General features: G+C 35.8%; 1 protein-coding gene across 1 annotated transcript in view; it reads left to right on the top strand.

Annotated features, from left to right (window-relative positions):
- The window catches only part of GBE1 (1,4-alpha-glucan branching enzyme 1), a 253230-nt gene that overhangs the window by 219589 nt on the left and 17351 nt on the right, over window positions 1–16290 (top strand). Inside the window, 2 exon segments of the mRNA XM_033134959.1 lie at window positions 1427–1611; window positions 3234–3364. Of these exon segments, the coding sequence (XP_032990850.1) occupies window positions 1427–1611; window positions 3234–3364 (316 nt within the window).

Raw genomic sequence — 16290 nt, 5'->3', positions numbered from 1 at the left:
ATGTGAATCAGGCAGAACTCCTAAATGTAGCGGAGGCCACTTCCTTGTATCACTTTGAGGCATCCTAAAGTGAATATCGGCCCACAGAGGAAGAAATCTGGTTCCCTCCTCTGTACCATGGTGGCAACATCAAAAGCAATATTACTTAGTCTGAAATATTAGAATTTAGTAAAATGGTTGTAGACACTTTAATTTTTATGAAACTGCTGTATACATAATTTGTTTGGATGTTATTTTTAGTTTGTGGTCCTGAAAAGTTCAGTGTAAATCACAGTGTTTCTTAGCAGAGGTTACCAATTCAAACAACTCTACAGCAAATAAATTACACCCTAGCTTATTAGTTTTTGTTTATGGGAATATTAATATACTAGTTTCTTTCAAGTAGGACACACTTGCGTTGACTGTGATACTTTCTAACTCAAAGGAGAAATGCGTGGCTTAGAAAATTATAGTGTTAAAGTTGTAAATGAAAGTAAATTTTCAAAGTAGTGTTTAATTTTTAAGAGAGAAAAGGAGCTGTAAAGTAGAAATCCAACTTGGGGAAAACAATAGGAGTCATTCTATTGGACGACTAATATCTGTATTTGATTTTCAGAATGAAAAATATGTCTGTGTTATTGTTTTACTTCATTTTTCAACTGTGTTGTGTTTCTGATTTTCATCATTATAATGACAAATAGGGTTTAAATGGATTTCCAACCAAGTGTCCCAGCTATACACACATACAGAGAATGACACATTTGAAATTTAAGATACACATTGAATGGTAACACATAGAGTGAGAAAGAAAATCAACAATAAGAGTGATTTGGGTTCCAGTAGCACCTGAAGTTTACAGCGTACCTGCCTAATGTGATGAGGTAGAAAGAACTTTGGATTTTAATTAGAAGGACTCAATTTCAATGGTTGCTGTTCTACTTATTACCTACGTGAGGGGGGGCGAATCCCTTAACTGCCCAGAGCTCTGGATTTCTCATCGGTGAAATGGATATGATAGAGAGTTCCTCTGAGGATCAAAAAATAATGTACATACAAAACCTTTGGAAAATTGTAAAGCAGTCCACAGCTGTTAGAGATGAGAGATTTTAGAAATTACTCAAAGGTTTCATAGATTATTTCAAAGATGAAATAAATATGACAGAGATAGCTGTTCTCGGTTCGTGCATGAGGGAAAACACATGCAATGAGTAATACATGGCTGGGCTCAAACTGGACACCGGGCTTCTGAGTTCAGGTGTAGTCGGTACTCTTTGTGCCATATTATGCTATTTCTGAACCAGGCTTGTACAGTCATTCACAGGGCACAGTTGTAGTAAATCATAACCTAAACTGATTATAAGGACCTTCAAATGATATAATTATTGAGCTGTCTTACTAAGAAATGCTAACATTACTAGGTATGGTGTATATTTGTTTTTTAATGCAGGTAATGAATTTGGGCATCCCGAATGGTTAGACTTCCCAAGAAAAGGAAATAATGAAAGTTACCACTATGCCAGAAGGCAGTTTCATTTAACTGATGATGACCTTCTTCGCTACAAGTTTCTAAATAATTTTGACAGGGATATGAATAAATTGGAAGAAAGATTCAATTGGCTTTCAGCTCCACAGGTAAGCTGTGTACTCTAAATGTTATGTTTGAGGCATCGCTGTTGTACATGCTTAGAAAGGCAATCAATTTAAATCTATAAGCAGGTGTTTTAAACAGCACTTTATTATTCAGTGTGTAGTGCCCGGTAACATATTTCAGGTTGTCAAAACATGTTATTGAAGTCTCTCCAATAGATAGTGAAAATCTTAAACATAATGCCCTACTTACTTTCCTGTTCAGTGTGTTGTTTAAATTTAGTAATTTTTATTTCAATTGGTTAAAATAAATGACAGAAGCTCTGCATGGAATCCATTTTGGAAATTGCTGTGGAAACATCTTAATTGTTTTGGTGTTGTTTTTTTTTTTCCTTTGTATAAATGATGTTGTCATAACAAAATTACTTTGACAACATGTAGATTTCTTTATTCCTCTTTTTCCTTCCTTTACTGGTCTCTAACTTGTAATTTCAATAGACACCATTATACGTGCCTGCTGTTTTGTATTTTTCATGAGCTTCACTCTCCACTGGAATTAAAGTCTCAGTTTTCAATAAGTTTTCGAAATGTAATTAACAGCTGCAAATTTTATACAGGCTTTTTTTCCTTCCTTGCAAGAATTAGCATATATTGTATGTTACTTATAATCCATTTACTTTTTACTGATGCTGTTTGAAATTACTATTGATGTGGTTTTACTTTGGTGTCCATGAGTTTTGTTTTTTTTTTAATGGTTGAACAAAGGAACTTATATATTCAGTAAGATTGGATACATGACATGAATGCCCTCCTCACGTTTATTAGTAATGCTATTTCCAGAAGAGAGAGCAAAATGATGCTCCTTTTCAGTAGGAACGATATTGAATACCAAAAGGCATGCTGTTTACTCTAGAGCATTAGTTCATATTTCTAAATTACCAAGAGTGGTGCGGCTGATATGCATGGAAATAAGTCCTCTCAATGCTGGGGCTGGAAGACAATGGTATTGAAAAGCAAAGGCTTCTCACTGTCTACTGTAAAACACAGTAGTGTATAAAATAAGTTTGTAGATGATGGAATTTTTTTTCAGACCTTCTCTTTTATTAGGCAAAATATGTATTGTAAAGGACTTTAGGTTGCTCTTGAGTCGATAAAGTTATGCAACAATGTGAAGTTTTTAAGGTAACTACAACGGCAGAAATCTCACAATGATGTTACTTTACATTTTGAAAAGTAATTTTATGCACCTTACCTCATTAATCTGGGAACTAAAACTAAAGTCTTAAAGAAAATTCAGTTTTAAATAGATCTAATACACACACACACACACACACACACACACACACACTTTATATATCGCTTAAGCCGTGTTATTACTTTAATCCTGAGCCACCACACTAATCATCTGTCTGTGCTTTGTTTGAAGTTGGCAGTGGCTGGTGAGATTTCATACTCTTTAAGCAGTTTGTGCGATTGTTGTTGGCTTACAGTTTGATGTGGGAAAATTACAACATGTTCAAAAAATATACTGGGCTGGCCTTTTCATATTTGCCTTAATAGCTAAAAAATCTATTAATAAAGACAAAAACAACGTTTTGTAAATAATTGACTTGTAGCAGCAGCGAGGTATTGTGTAAATATAACATGTTACGTGTTAATTCTCGCAGGCCTATGTGAGTGAAAAGCATGAAGCCAATAAGATCATCACTTTTGAGAGAGCAGATCTTCTTTTTATTTTCAACTTTCATCCTACCACGAGCTACACTGATTACCGAGTTGGAACGAAATCGCCAGGAAAATATCCTTTTTTTTTTATCATCAGTGAATATAACTGTCTGCATTCCAATTTACTTGTTTGTTTTTTGCATCATAGAGAATAAGAAAGACTAATGCTGATCTTGGTGGCAGTAGCTCTCAATTCCCTCATCCAAAAACTGAGGGACTTGATATAGTTGATTGATACATCTTTGTTCAGCTCAGTTATGCTGAATTAGCTAAGCTTCACTGTGGCGCTAAAAAGTATGATCCTGAACATTGAAAACATTGTTTGATCCATGATGTAAGACAGGAGGTAATTATAGTGTTCTGTTTTTGTTTTGCTTTTTATGACAATATTTTGTAAGTTGCCTCTGAGAATAGTCTCCTGTCCTCTTCTCCACTGAGGAAACAAGCAGTAGCTGTAAAAATAGCTTCCTTCCCTCTTTTCTTTCCTGTCTACTATAATGCAGGACATAGCTCACTTTTGTAGGTCTGCATTCATAAAGAATAAGGGTATGGGAGTGTGAGCAAAGGAAATAGCAAGGAGAATATTTTTGATATTCTCTATATGTTCATTCGTTCATTCATTCATTCATTCATTTCATAGATACCTACTGAGCCTCTTGTTTATTGAGCACCTTTGTCCAGCCCTGTGCTAGGTGCTGTAAGTACAGGAATTTTCCTGGCAGATACAGTCACTGCCCTCATGGAGCTTTTAAACTAGTAAAGAAGGAATACATTAGTAATTGTAAAAGAACAGTGTATTTTAAGAGATTGTAACTTAAAAGATCGATGCGAAAAACACACACACACACACACACACAAAACTGACAACTCAGGACCCAGCAACAAACCAGCACAGACTTTTAAGCAAACAACAGAAATAGTATCCTTCTCCCCTGGAGCCCTAATGGTGATTAACGTTTGCCACCTGCGCATGAAGCCTGATGCCAACACCAAGTCCTATGTGTGAGGATCTCTCTAGCTACAGTAAGATACATCCCCCTTTCAGCTGGCTCAAACAATAAGGAAAATGTTTGTTTTCCACGTAATAAAAGCCCTGAGGTAGAGTGGCCGCAGCACTGTGACAATATCATTAAGTCCTCTGGTTCATTTGGTCTTCTGCTTTCAGCTCTCAGGGTTTCAGCACTGCCCAAAGCCTGGCACCTGTTCTAATTGCAGGGCAACAGCCATGGTTCCCAGTGCTACCTTCAGACACAACGAAAGGCAAGTAGATTTTATTTTTTGTGATTTTTTCAAGAGTAAAGTTACTGTAGAACTTTTCTTCCATATTGTGTATGCATAAAGGGACATATAAAGAAAATTAATGTGATAATGTCACCTGCACTAAAAAAGAGCTGTGCTGTTCCAGGAAGCAAATGTTCTCACCATCTCCATGAAGAAGGCAAAAAACGAGACACATGTAGCTACTCATACATGGCGTTTCTCAGCTCCAAACTGCTAAAGTGATGCCACTAGACTAAATAAATCCTTCTGTCCTGATAATGCAATATAATTTTTGTTATAATCAAACCGGAGTACATTTACAGAACATTTGGGATCTAATGCATCTTTTAAAGCACTTCTCTTGACTGCTAAGAGAGGAGAAAACCAAAGTGGGAGAGAAAAACAAACTCTGATGTAAGGAATAAGGCAATACACGGGAAAGGAACAGGGATTTTCCAAGGGAGAATGAAAGACAAGGAAAAGGAAAACATAAATAAATGAGATAGAGAGATTGATTTAAGGAAAAGACAATTAAGCCTGGACCTTGAGAAATGGATAAACTTTCTTCCTAGAAGAAACTTAGGAAGGCCATGTCAGCTGTTGGAAAGCATAGATACTCTTAGATAATGGACAGCACAATGGATTAATTGGAAAACGATGACCATAAAAAGAAGTACTAAGAGATAAAGCTGGAAAGATAGATTGAGATCGCATAGTAGGAGATTCCCACGCCATATTAATGAAGCTTTTTTTCTCTAGTTTTATAGTGAGTCACTGAAGTTTAAGGAGCTATTGGATAAGAATGTATGCATTAGGAAACATTTCATATATATAGTTTGTAGAAAAGATTTTTTCAGGGGAGGGATTGGTTGCACAGATAGTAATTATGAGAAATGGCAGTACATGTAAAAGGTAATTAGTGCATGAACTAAAGTAATGGCAATCGGATACAAAGAGGTATATGAAGCCCTTTCTTGTAGTGAAAGAGGTCAGCATTTGTTTGGACATGGTGTAGGGACGAGAAAATATAAGGTTTCACATTGAACAATTGGAAAAATGGTACAGTATTATTACTGAGAATAGCAAAGCAAGGAGGAGTAACCAGGGAGGGGAATAGAAAATATGAGTTTAATTTAGGGTCATTGACATAGGCATTTCTTTCTTTGTTTTTTTTTTTTCCATTTTTTCCAGTGTTTTTTTTACACTTTTTTTTTTTCAGGTGTACAAAGCAATGTTATAGTTAGACATTGGAAGGGAGTGGGGATAGGAAAAAACGGTGAAGGGATTAGAAAGTGCAAATTAGTAGTCATAATATAGTCACGGGGATATGAATATAAGATGGGGAATATAATCAATGATGTTGGAAAGATTATGTAGGGTACAGATGGGCACTGGACTTATCATGGGGATCTCGTCAGAGACTGTAAATGCCTTCCATGGGCATTTCAATGACGGTGTTGAGAAGAAAAATCTTGGGCCAAGCTATGTTGATCTCCTATTTGAAATATATGGAACCTTAATAAATATTATTCAATGAAAACACATATACTAACATAATAGAACCCACCCAAAGTTAATTTTATTTAGTGATACAAAGGTACAGTGTATGAGAAAGTTTGGTTTGGTTTTGATGAACAAATTGAGTCTTCTGAAATTCAGTGATTTGTTTAAATGTCTATATAGGCATCACTTTTACAGAAACTCTCTCTATTCACAAACACTGAATGCTTTCCATTTGTGACCCCTTTAAGAAGCTGTACTCATTAGAAGCTGTAATGATATAGATGCCTTGGAACATTGGGCCGTCTCTTCCTAGAAGCCTCCGTCCTCTGTTGGATCCTTAAGAGAACCTCAAAGAAATATTGTTGGTTCTTTTCCTACAAGGATTTTGTTTCCTAAGGATCTGTGCCCACGTGGCCCTTATTTGCTCTTGCTACCTTTCTCATTCATGTCTTTCTGTCAAAAGGCTGTAACTGGTTCCCATGTATTACTGCTTCCTCTTTGGACATTTGCATTTTAATAATACTCTGTGAATAATCAAGATGAATACAAGACCTAATGGACTAATACCTAATGCAATAAGTTTTTTATAATGAGGATTTTTTTTTTGAGGGGAGGGGAGCAAGAGAGCATTTGTGGTGTACTTTAAAACACACCTTCTAAGTAACTATAAGTTTATAATTCCAGCCTTACCGCCCAGTGAGAACTCAAAATCACCTGGGTTTTGTGGTGTTCTGTATGCGAGGGACCCATTTCGATGCAGAAGTTTCTATAAATTTCTCCACAAATAATTACTAACCATCATTAGAACACTTTCCTAGGACTCTCATTATTTCACAATAAACAATTCAAACTTTTTTTGTAATTAAGAAAAAAAAATATCTTAAATGTAAATGCATTAGTTCTGGGAGTAATGCCTGTTCTGCACGCCAGCTATTCAGATCAGAAAGGCATTTATTTCACACACTCCTCACTGTACCACTTCCCTAGTCATTCCTGTTCCAGACCAAACCCTCTGGTTTCTTTCATAGGTGCTCAAGACACTTTCCAGACCTCTTACCATCACGTTCCCCTATGAAAATCCACCCAGCGTTGTTCACATTCCTCTTACATTGTATATCCAGAATGAACAGCACAGCATTCCAGGTGTGGTCTGGCCCCGTAACAGGGGGCCCCGTTACTTCCCTTCATCTTGATACTGTTCTCTTATTGATATTGTCAAAGTTACGTTAGCTTTACCGGCAGCCATCACATTTTCTGCTCATATTATATTTGCAGTCTGATAGAAATCTAAAAATCTTTAGTTTTCCTTTATGTGCCCTAGTGTTATATCATAGCTCCCGTATTCCTTTATTTATTCAGTTAATTATTTCAGCCTAAAATTCCATATTTAACACTACACACACACACACACACACACACACACACACACACACACACACACACACACATAGTTTTTAGCCTCTAACCTGTTAATAGAGAAGATAAAAGAATACTCAAGTACAATAGTTGTTATTACTCTGTTAGGATTGTACCATCTTTCATAAGCAGAAAGTAAATGTACTGTTCTTTCCACTTGTTGTTTTAAGCTTAGCTTTAAGGATCCTTTGGTATTATCCTTAGTATTTTACAAGTCTCATTTTTTTTTTTTTGGCCTTTCATGTTTCTGACTTTATTCTTATACCTTTAAACGACATTATGACTCAGCATTATAGAAGCATTTCAAACATGGAAAGTATAAAAACATTAGGATTTCTATGCTGTGTTTCTGACTTTCCCAAAGTGTTCTATGCCCTTGGTATTTCCAACTACCGAACCAGTGAATTGAATACAGATACTCACTGTGAAGAATCCACCTTGGCACAATGGGAGGTATTAATCAAGTTGAGAAATTCATCAGAGTTTTAATTTCCTGGAAAGCAGGATTTGGTGCCAGAACAAATTTAAAGTTTCTAAAGAAGTCATTCGAATTTCTTCTGTCAATGTGAAATATAAGCCTGCAATAGGTAACATGTCTGAATTCTTGAGCAGTTCCATTTTTTGAACTGATACATCAAATAGCAAGACATCAGCTTTCACTCAGATCTGTGGAGAACAGGTGGTGACTGTATTCCTAAGAAACTGTTGTAAGGAAAGCTCTTTTGGAAGTAATGCCAGGCAAGGTAGAAGAAATACTTTAAGGGTACTTTACAGTACCACTTGAAAATAAGCTGATATATTTGGAAAACTAAGAGGGAATTCTGAGTTGTATCACTGAGGTTTTGAAAGTGGTCTTCATGGTAATTGCTGAAGGACATAGTATTGTTTCTGCCAAAAGGAGCCGACAGCCGTATTCTGGAAAATACCAACAGCAGCAACAATTCTTTGCCTATACACTGTGTCACACTGGTCTTTTTTTTGTTTGTTTGTTTAAGGTGGTAATTTCAGTGTAATAATCACCAACATTCTTTAATACAGTAGATAGCAATGTGGGTGGTGCAGAACTGAGACCTAAATATGAGTAGGTCGGTTATCAGTTTCATGCTTAGGAAGATAATATATGTTTTCCTGATGCATTATATTTGCTTATGATTTCACATTGCGTAGCTATAAAGAAAGAAACATAATGCCCTTTATATTATCAGAAACATTATATTTATTTTCTTCACTTAGAACATTATCTTCACTTAGAACATTATCAAATTAGCATTGAATCAGTAGATAAACTGCTAAGCCCCCAAGAGCAAACTGCTCTTTCTCATCTATTCTGAATAACACAAATGATGATGCAAAATTTTGAGTGGTGCTGGGGACAGTGTGGGTGGTAGGGAACCTCTTTTGAGATCCTTCTGTTTGCGAGCCTTCATTAAGTATCTAGTTTAATATTTCTGGCCGCCCTAGAAGGTGGCTTGTGTTAGCCTCCTGTAACAGACCAGTAAACTGAGGAAAGCAACTCCCTTCAGCACACAGCTGATAAAGGTTGAGTGGTGTGTTGCAAAGCCCATGTGCTTTCTCCTATACCGTGTGCTCTCTTCCAGTCTCTTCTGGGCTTCGGTTCATGGGTACTGCCTTGTGGATGGTGGTGGTAGCAGTAGTAGTCTCACTGTTGATTTATTTCATGATGTTCCAAATAATTTTGATATGATTCTGGGGAAGTCAGTAGCATGAGAAGATTATACACAGAATCATGGCGCCAGCAAGCTTCTCTCTCAGCAGCTAACTTGCCTCAGCACCCTGCCATCATTCCCCGCAAATTCTTCTCCAGAAATTCTCCTTATGGTCCCAGGCACCATCTTCCTCAGGAAAAAAGGAAAGCGGACATACTCAGGGCAATTGTGGTGATTTCTCCATATTCTAGAGTAGACTATAAATAGGTCATGGTCTGTGTTCCAAGTGAAACCCCTCCGATGCATCATAGCCATGGAAGTTGACTGGATCATATTCAAAGTAAACCCTGAGCTCTTATTAAGGCATGTGTCTCGGTGTACACACATTCATGTTCTGAGACCATAAATAACACTAAAATCAAATGTTTTGAAATCTGTTGTCAGCATGCTGTGGAGGTGGGGGTGGAAATAATAGTGTAATAGCAGCCCCCTTTCCAAATGGTGTTTGAAACTGTTACAATATATTGAACTGGTAAGAGGAGTGATCGTCAAGTGTGGCTGGTGAGGAATATGTGAATCCAGGCTAGAAATATTTAAAGCTAAGGGAACAGATGAGTAAATAGTTGGATTTGACCTGAGATCTTTGAAATACTTTCATTAAATTGCCGCAAGACGTACTTTTTAAAATGTAAATTCAGACTCTGACATTTGCAACCCATACACAGAGTTTTTAATGAGCAAATAAGGTCACTTGGATGATTTACTGGAGTGTGATGGCTGAAGGCAGAGATGTTGCTGGGAGTTGCTTAATTTACAGAAGCCTTTGAAGCCTGGTTATGTAACGCTGTGTTTATTAGAATTTATGCTTTATGCAACAAATGAAAACAAAGGACTTAATTTAGGGTTAGCTAAATGACACGTACTATCAAAATTTTATATATGAAGATTAATTTCTGGACTAAAAAAGTAGAGCACCTCAATTTAACTTTCTAGTTTTCCAGGGTATAGATGTTTTGGTAAAAGAAAAAAATTTAAAAATACAGGGTTTGCTGAAAAGATCTACAACAGTGACTTTCAGCAGATGCAAGCATGTTTCTTTTTCTTGTGAGTGTATGTGTGTGTGTGTGTGTGTGTGTGTGTGTGTGTGTGTACGTGTGTGTGAGTGTATATGTGTGAGTGTGTATATGTGTGAGTGTGTGTGTGTGAGTGTGTACATGTGTGAGTGTGTGTATATGTGTGTGTGTATGTGTGAGAGTGTGTGTATGTATGAGTGTGTGTATGTGTGAGTGTGTGTATGTGTGAGTGCGTGTATGTGTATGTGTGTACGTGTGTGAGTGTGTATATGTGTGAGTATGTGTGAGTGTGTGTATGTGTGAGTGTGTGTATGTGTGAGTGTGTGTATGTGTGAGTGTGTACGCTGCTGCAATTTAATGATGGTGTTCTTTATGTGAACAGAGACTGTTGATCCTACTAGCAGTTTTGTAATTAATATAGGTCCTCCTTTTCATTCTTCAGCGTCAAAATGATATACACTCATCACGTAAGTTAGCCTTCTTTACTTTCAAGATGTTAGTAATGCTTGGAAACGATACCTAGTGGTCCTTCTGACCATTTTTCTTTGTTACACTCTGTTCAACGATCCCTGTGATCTAATTGTAATGACAGATGGACACCCCCACATCCACTGGCAATAAAAAGCCTATGATTTAGTGTCATTTTTCTATCCAGGAATTTGAGATGAATCACAAAGTAAGAAAAATAGTTTGCATGATTAAAATATTGCAACTGCTATAACACTTTTAGATTGGCTTAATATATACGCGTAAAACTATAGACCATAATGAATAAGCCCTTACTACACATAAATGGTTTTAAGTTTTTTTGTGAGATATATTCTCGTTGTTTTTTTGTTTGTTTTGTTTTGTCTTGAATGTTTTGGAATAGCTGAGTGCTCTTCAGTGTCTCCGTGCTCTGAGATATTCAACAGCATTTCGTGGTTGGTTTGTTTGTTTGTTTGTTTGCTTTTATTTTTGGGGGTTTTGTGTTTTTTTTGGTTCATAGGTGAGTTGCTCAGTGATGGTCTTCTTTAGTTAGAGTAATTCATCTAACAGTAGCTCAGTCAAGATTTCTGTTTTATATTGTCCTTCTGTGGGAAAAAGAAATCAGAAACATTATTATAACATTTCAAAACAATACATACTTAAGTTACAATTGTATCAGTAATAGGGGGGGACATTTGTGCCTAGGATGATCAATTTTACCAATTTTTAAAGAGAGATACTATTATATGGAAGTTGACTTCAAGATACATAGTGAGACTGAGTCTTACCTGCATCTTAATAATTATATCTTTAGTTAGAATATATTAGGTATTCACAATGTAAAGCTAAAATTTTGATGGATGGATGTGTGGGTGGATGTATAATTATGAAGAGAGGTATGGGCAGACATTCAGATGGATGGATGGATGGATGGATGGATGATGGATGGATAGGTGGATGTATATGCAGATGGATAATGGAAGGAGAGATGGCGGATACAACTACCTAAGGGTGAAAGAAAACCTGAAGTTGTTTACAATTAAATAAATCACAGAGATTACTGTAATCTATTTATTTATTCCATTAGAGCAGATATTTAATAAGTGGTAGGAAGGAAAAATTGATAAAATATTATGAATAAAATATATCATAATTTTGTAGAATTTGAAATGCATATGCTAGAATCTTTTGTCAGAATACTTGCTAAACAGACTTTCCTAATAAGATCTACCATCTAGTACAAACTTAATATACCTTACACTCCACAGCACTTTACACTCATTATCTCTTTTAGTGAATCTTTTCCTTTCCTAGGGAACAGCACTGCAGATATGGAAGAAGGAAATCTACAATGAAAACATTGGCCTGAAAAAATTTCTTATCTAACCTTTCTTTTAAAATAGTCCTTTATTCATCAGTCCAACACAGATGGTTCTCTTCTATTTAAAAAAATAAATTATATTTCTCACCTTTATATCTGATGCCAGTGTTTTTTTAACAAGAGTATTCTGTGTCTAAAATAAATTTCTAATACTGAACGTTAAATTGCTTTTCCCTGCAGGATCTCATTAGAAATTTGCCCTTTTTCCCCCCTAATGTATATCTCCTGCCTGACAGAAAGCTGTTTGGATATTCTATAAGTGAGATATTTTCATTTCCATCATTTTCTGTTAAGCTGTTCTTACTCAGAGTCCCGTAGGGTGAAACTCAGTGATCGTGTTTCGTTTATTTAGAAAATGGCACCTGAATACTCCCAGAAGATTTTTTTTTTTAAATTAAGCCATGATGTAATTGTTCACTGTAATAATTGAAGAGCTCCAAAGAATATGTGGATACCACAACCAAAAGAAGAGTTTCTGTTTCTCCAGAGAAAAGTGGAAAAAGTGAAGTGTTCTTGGAAAAGTAATGTGTTATTAAAAACACTGGCTTCAGTATGACCATGTGCAAGAACCATCTCTGATTCTGTTAATGTAGTATTTGTTGGCCTAATATGAAAAAATGCATAATATCTAATTGTGAAATTTATGAAATCAATTATGATTCTTTTTGGTAGTTATGGGTATCAATTATTGAATAAGGAAATTATCCTGTAGATGTTATCAAGAAAAATTATTTAATTAATGCATAACTTAATGAAGTACAAGCATATTACCTTTTATCGGCAACCAATTAATTAAAACACAATTTTAAATATTGTGTTCTTTTTCCCCCATGAGCTCTTTATCATTTAAGGAGATGGTCTGTTTTTACTTTTCTACCTTCCTCCTAACAGTCTTCTTTTTTTCCAGCTAAAACAGACAAAAGAAAAATAAGTTCACTGGCAGTAGCGTTCTTTTCTGATTCTGAAACATTATTTTCTTCAGTTTGTTCTCTTGCCCTAATATTTATATCCCCCAAAGGCTTATTTAACTTGCATGGCCACCAGTAGTATTGTGTATTTCTGGATCTCACATGTGAACGTAGAGACATTTGCTCTTGTTACTAAGATCATAGTTAAGAGCGCGGGCTCTGAAATAAGACCATCTGAGGGTTCAAGTTCCGTCTCTTCCACTTGTTCATATTATGGAAGTAACCTCTTTGTGTTTTGGTTTCCTCATCTTTAAAACCTACTTGTGTTAGCTTGGTGCAAAAGTAATTGCAGTTTAAAAGTTTAAAAACAATTGCAAAAACCGCAATTACTTTTGCACCAACCTAACAGAATTATCGTCAGAATTAAAGGAGTTAATGCATGTGAAAGGCTTAGTTACAGTGTTCCTCCACGTACTGTAAGCTCAGTGTGAGTAATTGTGGTTTTTGCAGTTGTTTTTGCAGTGGTCATCATCGCTGTCATCATCATCATTCCAAAAATGCACTAGAAATTTGATAATAAAAGGAAGCAAATGAAAGGACAACACGAGTGGATACTGTGTTTCCCCGAAAGTAAGATCTAGCTGGACAATTAGCTCTAATGTGTCTTGTGGAGCAAAAATTAATGTAAGACCCGGGTCTTATTACATAAGAGCCAGGCTTACATTATATAAGACCCAGTCTTATATTGTAGTAAAATAAGACTGAGTCTTATATTAATTTTTGCTCCATTAGACGCAAAAGACACATTAGAACTGATTGTCCGGCTAGGTCTTATTTTCGGGGAAACTCGGTACTTCTCCTCTGTTGCCTACATCCTCTTGTCTTACTTACTCTTTTCATTTCCTGCTCCCCAGTTCACAGCCACAAAATGGTTTCTGTTTTTTTTTACAGCTTGGAATTAAATGTCTTCCCCTCCCTGCTAAATACTTTCCTCACTTTTGTACTATCGGCCCATCTTTTTCCTTACTCCTCTTTCTCCAGATGCTGCGGCACTCCCTTGATTTCCTTTTCTCTCTACCCATGCTTTGTGTTATCTTTACCCCTCAGATCCAAATCCAATCATTTATTCTCTTTCCTTGCGCTCTTCTCTTGAAGAATACACACGTGCTCATGGCCTCAACTGTCAGCTCCATGAGGATGGTCCTTAATCACCCCTCACACCTGGATCTGTGCCTTAATCATCAGGTCTAATTTTGTGATGTTTAATGACCGTTAGGAAATACTGGGCAGCATAGAATCATAGGTTTCTGAGAGGTAGAACTCTAACATGACCTGGGTTAGTCCATTTAAGTTAAATACATTTGGTTGGGTTAGGAGATAAATTTTAGGACACATTTTCCAAATTATTACCAAAAGTTAAATTTACATAACACTGTACAGTGTATGAATTTTTATTTATTTATTTTTATTTACATTGACTCGTCTTATCTTCATATGACCTTAGTGATGCCGATCAGGCAAGTATTCTTCAACCTGAATCTGAGCATCAGAATGATTTATGACTTTCAGAAGATCATATTTCTAGTAAGAACATTCATGTGATTTAACTCTAGTTCCCCTAAGTTCTGCATAGTTTTTCATTTGTGCACCAGATAATTCATTGTTTTGTTTCCCTGTAGAAATGGCATTAAAATAGGTAAAACACATAGGTTTCAGGTGTACAATTCCGTAATATGTCATCTATATATCACATTGTGTGTTCACCACCCAGTGTAACTTTACTAACAATTGTCACTGCAATAAATTTTAATAAAAAAATAAAGAGTTAAAAAAATAGGTAAAGCACATTTCACTAACTACTTAGAATTTATTTGTTTTCTCTGCTTTTCTTTGTAAAAGGTAATGGTGCTTCTGATTAAATGTCATCTTTATGTAGTGTCATATTATCCTAGTTTCTGACACTCAGAAACACAGATCCATTTAAATGGAATATTTTTAAAGAAAACAAAAGGGTAAAATAACTTTTTGATGAAAAAGGTGACTACTCATTTTTTTTTTAATTAAACCAGAATTATAAACCTAAGCATATTTCAGCTTCAAGTGCTGATTGATAAAGTGTTATGATAAGTACTGAAGGATGTTGGAGGACAAAAGGAGTTTTGGACTAACCATCCCATAGAATAAAGGAAAGAACACTTTAGGAAGAGGTGAAAGATAAGAATTCTGCTTATAGCAGGTTTCGTGATACGCTGTTGTTTGTGTTCTTCCTTAAGTAGTAGAAGTTATGATATGCACAGTCGTTCCATGTTGCTGGCATAAGTTTACAGTATGGAAGTTCTGATCTGTTTCAGCCACACACAATAGACACAGCCTTGGACACATTTGGGGAAATGAACGTCCCTGTACTTTTACATTAGAAGCATTTAATTGTAGATATTTCCTTTCTTGACTTAATCATTTTGAATGTAGGGTATTTATTCCTGGTGATAGTTTGTCTGGTGGCTGGCAGATGACTTACCTAAGGAATGTATAGAATCATCTTACTGGATTAGATTAACTCTTATGACTATAATAGTTTCATCACTTTGGGATTTTACAAATAATTGGATAGTGTAAATAAAACTCACATTTGTGAAGTAGCTATGAAAACAATTCAATATACATAGAATGTGATTTAAAATGTGCCAGAGTTTTTGTTCATTTGAATTATGTAAATCATCATGTTTGAGAATCATAACCAAAACATTTGTTTATTTCGTTTTGAATTGTAGAAACATACACTTTGCAAAACTAACTCAACAGCTTTACTCTTTTATTATAGTTTTCCATGTCCACCTAATTAGTTTAAACCAATATGATTGTTTTAAAGATGATTGCAAGCTACTATATTAGATTTATTATACCCCTGAAAAATAGATTTATTAGCAATTGTGTGTATATGTGTGTGTGATTAAAGCATTTTTGGGGTGTGTGTGCATATGGGGAAATGTTTACTTTGAATCTTCTCCCTCACAGTCACCAATCTAGGTATATTTATGATAGTTGCGGTGTCTGTGTGCCCAGAAGTATTCAGGAATGACTGGAAGAGATGATGCAGGTGTGCGCACACACACACACACACACTCACACTCACACAAACACACACACGCACATACACATAGACACATCTGCAAGCTTTTTTATGGGACGCTAGCTCAGCCCCTTCTCATTCAGCTTTCTGAAGCACTGAGTGAACCCTATAGTGTTATGATTTTCTATTTGGTCTTAAAAGAAAAAGAGTAACACACCTTAACTTTCTGATATTCCTAATAAATGTGGTTTTA

Source organism: Rhinolophus ferrumequinum, chromosome 2 (assembly GCF_004115265.2).
Source record: "Rhinolophus ferrumequinum isolate MPI-CBG mRhiFer1 chromosome 2, mRhiFer1_v1.p, whole genome shotgun sequence".
Lineage (NCBI taxonomy): Eukaryota > Metazoa > Chordata > Mammalia > Chiroptera > Rhinolophidae > Rhinolophus > Rhinolophus ferrumequinum.
This window is presented reverse-complemented; position numbering and strand designations above follow the sequence as displayed.